Raw genomic sequence first — 4,264 nt, 5'->3', positions numbered from 1 at the left:
GCCAACAATTGTGGTTCATCATCACGACTAGATGAAGAGGTAGACCATGGCAAAGGCTTAAATAGAGAGCAATCTAGAGACATAATTTCAAGTAGAGACATTATTTTTCATTTGAATAAATGAAAAATGTTAGTGATACTCTGATCACCCCCAAAAAATTTAAAACTTAGAATACAATCTCAACCCAAAAATATTCAAAACATAGAATACAATCTCAACCCAAAAATATTCAAAACATAGAATGGTTAAACTATGACATTAAAAATGAGTATTTATATATAAGTTATGATTACATTGAGAACGTTATACAACCCAATATGACATAGACGTTGTAGCGATTGTAAATGAGTGTAAACATTTAAATAAATGTCAACGCAAATAGCTTAATATGAGAGAGATGTACTAACTCTAAACGAATCATTAAATAAAAAAATAACAATAATAAAATATAATGTCATCTCAATTAAAAAATAATAAAAACAATAACTAGTTTTAGTAAAATTTGTTATATTATAATTTTATTTTATTAATAAAATTATAAACATTTTTTTAAAAATCATAATATTATAAATTTGAAAAATAATAATAATTTATATTTGGAAAAATATAAATATGTGAAATAAGTATAAATGAAGATTTATTGGAAAATAAAGGAAGATTTATTGAAAAATATTTTGTAAAAAAGAAAATATGGTTTTTAAGTTATGAAAAAAATGTTTAATCATCCAAAGTTTTATATATATATATATATACACTAGTGGGGAAAATCTATTATAATTCATTTTTTTTAACAGCTGAGAAAACTAATCATAACTCAATTATGAAACCAACAATGAAGACAACCATCTCTAATTGCGACTTTCAATCCTGCTAGATGCCTTTGGGTCTTGGGCTCTTACCGTTTCCTTACATCCTAGGAAGACAACTCTTAGCCAAGCAGAAACAATTTTAGGGCATACTCCAGGTCCAATTCAGATTTCTTTTTATAACCACTAACAATTTATTTTAGTAATATATTTTTATTTAAATATATATAATAAATCAACCCATATTCACACATTCATAAATAGCAATGAATAATTACTTTTTCTAACTTTCATTTCACTTTCATTTACAATTAACCAGGTTACATCCCTTTAAATCCCTTTACACCTAGTTACATCTCCTTTATCTATTCCAGATATAACAAGTATTGAGAGAACAAGTTGGAAGTTAGGATGGAGTTTAATTGATACTCTTGCATTCTATAATAAATTTTCTCAAACATTTAAATACGAATATCATGGTAGAACTATGGATTATCAAAACCATAACTTACTAAAAATATAATCAAAATTACAAATTATCAATATTTTATTTTGATGTAGTGAAATGTTATTACATTACATAAAATAACTTAACGTAACAAGACATTACATAGAATCATTTAACATAACAAGATATTACAATGTCTTTTCCATATGTAATACAATTATTATAGAATTAAGGATCCATATCAAGTTATTGAGATATGTTTTCTGCCATAATCATATCAAAATTCATAAAAAACGGATTTTGATATTATAGAATTAAGGATCCATATCAAGTTATTGAGATATGTTTTCTGCCATAATCATATCAAAATTCATAAAAAACGGATTTTGAACCAAGAAGTATGGTTCATAGTCAACCCAAGATGAACCACACTTGTTGGTTCCAAACAAACAACTTATAAATTTTGATATCTTATAAATTTTGATATGATGTGATTATGACCAAAACCATATCTAAAAACAATTATTGTAATTGACTATCGCCACCGGATTTAAAGTACTGCATGTAAATGGCGATGAAATATAAAAAGGTATGATTTCACTAGAACAACCTCACCGGGGCTGAAGAGCCATCACCGGTCACCGGGGTTGAAGAGCCATAATCGAAGCTTAGGATTTAAATTACTGCATTTAAATGGCGATGAAATGTAAAAAGGTGTGATTTCAGTATGACAACCTCACGGGGGCTGAAGAGCCATCACCCATCACCGGGGTTGAAGAGTCATAATCGAAGCTTAGGGTTACCGCATGTGATTTAAATCGATCGTGATGCGTGCGTCCAGCGCATCCCATGTCAGCGGAGAAGTTTCTGCCTCATTTCATGTCCTCCAAACTTCTTTTTTAATTACAAATTCGGGAGCGCCATAGCTTGAAGAGCTCAGGTCTGATCTCAAGAGGCGGTGTTTGATGAAAGAAGAAAAGACATGCCCGTCAACTCTACCAGACTATTGGAAATTGCAGGAATGGACTCCACGAGAGCTGGTCACCAGGATTTCAAGACGGTCGATCCACGGTTCGACCCTGAACGCCGCGACGAAGAGGGGTTTTTGGTAGAGGATTCGAATCCCATTGGCTCTGCTGAATACCATGTCGGCGAAGGGTTTCGTGGGCAAATGCAAGCTTTTTCCGATCTTCAGCGAGAAGCGGCTGCTGGCAATGGTGGCGGTCAGTATTTTGATTGGCCACTGCCAGCCTCGACCTTAGAGGGGTTGCTACAGGGAAGTAGTAATAATTTGGGCGCGTGGCCGGCCATGGCAGCCATTCTAACCAGCGCGGCTCAGGCAGAAACAAGCACCAACGTTCTGTTGGCAAATCTTTCAGTTCTTCAGCAGAAAGCTCAGCAGCTAGAGGCATTAGTTCAAGAAGGCCGGCATGATCAGCCGGCTTCAGAGGTTATCTCGTCCATTTTGTCTGAACTTATCCTGACCGCGGCGTCTGTGTTATTCTCGGTCCAGAACCGAGAAATCGCGAATCCGGCATCGGTGGATGTTCAACCAGTCCCAGACACCGCTATTCAAGCCGAGAATCGAACGCCTCCGGTAGGGGTAGGGTTTGAGAAATCCCCAAACCCTAATGGGGCGAGCGATGTAGGGTTTGAAGGCGGAATCGATTCACAGGAGGAGAAATTTGCCGTCGACATCAAAGCAGGGGGAGAAGAAGAAACAAATTCGCCGGATGATAGGCGTTACGACATCATAGAGATAAATGAGGATGATATTCTGGCAGAGCACACGCATTTCTGTGAGATCTGTGGCAAGGGTTTCAGGCGCGATGCCAATGTTCGAATGCACATGCGAGCCCATGGAGACGAATACAAGACGAACCAGGCACTCATGTCAAGGCCGCCAGAACAGGGCATCAAGTTGCCCGCCGATTCTTCTTCTGCTCCGAAGGCGAGGAGGTATTCGTGCCCCTTCGAGAGATGCAGGCGGAACCAGAATCACCTCAATTTCATGCCTCTGAAATCGATAACTTCTCTGAGGAACCATTACAAGCGTAGCCACTGCCCGAAGATGTATACCTGCCACAAATGCAACAAGCAGTTCTCGGTCGTGGGAGACCTCAAAACCCATGGCAAGCACTGCGGGCACAACCCGTGGCGGTGCTCCTGCGGCACCACGTTCACCAGGAAGGATAAGCTCTTCGGCCACGTTGCCCTGTTCCAAGGCCACAAGCCGCTCCTTCCTGACCAGGAATTGGCTCGCCCTCCTGCACCCAAAAGGCTCAAGGCCACAAGCAACGGCGGGGCAACTAAGGCACAGTCTGCCGGAGACGACGACGATGGAAGTATCGCTGAATTTCTCACTGAAGATATATCAGGTCTGGTTGACAACAAATTTCAGGGCTACGGCACTGGGGATTATGATCTGTTCTTTGCACCGAAAGTGAATCAGATGGGCCATCGGCAAAACGAAGTGGCAATTGAGAGTCGGTTCTCGGAGTCTGACTTTTGGGCCGATTTCTCAGGGGAGTTTTCAGATGCTTGTAAATAATCTTATTGCAATTTTTCTCAGTTTTTAATTGTTCCTTTGTTGAATCTGCTGAGTTAGTGGGATTTTTTCGAGGCTTTGGAATAGATTTCATGGAGAACAGCTTCTTAGAATGCCACGGCAAGATTATCACAAGAAATTGACCTGTTAAGTTTTCATAATAAATTATTTACATTTAATCAGGCAACTGCTGGGCCGTTGATATATATTTTGCTGTGTATAGTGTTGGAGCTTATCGATCCATTTGTAATTATCTTCTGACATTTTAGCTTAAGGACTTTACCAGACAATTGCTATTATTTGTAATGGATATTATCAGCTTAGGACTTTACCAGACAATTGCTATTATTTATAATGGGTATTATTGTTTTTGTCGAAGTTACTGCACAATAGAATAATATGTGTGATGGACGAGATGCCTTCACTGTTATATAATGGAACGAGTTAGGGATCGTCCTTGTG

General features: G+C 38.2%; 1 protein-coding gene across 1 annotated transcript; it reads left to right on the top strand.

Moving 5' to 3' along the window:
• Nucleotides 1-2,081: 2,081 nt before the first annotated feature.
• LOC149255192 (protein SENSITIVE TO PROTON RHIZOTOXICITY 2-like) lies at nt 2,082-4,022 on the top strand. The gene has a single exon (XM_089460379.1). The coding sequence runs from the start codon at nt 2,237-2,239 to the stop codon at nt 3,803-3,805; it is 1,569 nt and encodes a 522-aa protein (XP_089316505.1). The 5' UTR covers nt 2,082-2,236; the 3' UTR covers nt 3,806-4,022.
• The last annotated feature ends 242 nt before the right edge of the window (nt 4,023-4,264 follow it).

The sequence above is a fragment of the Pinus tabuliformis genome, chromosome 7 (assembly GCF_031772625.1).
Source record: "Pinus tabuliformis cultivar Carrire ecotype Pingquan chromosome 7, CPIR1, whole genome shotgun sequence".
Classification (NCBI taxonomy): domain Eukaryota; kingdom Viridiplantae; phylum Streptophyta; class Pinopsida; order Pinales; family Pinaceae; genus Pinus; species Pinus tabuliformis.
Note: the sequence above shows the minus strand (reverse complement) of the source record. Positions and strands in the feature narration are given on the sequence as shown.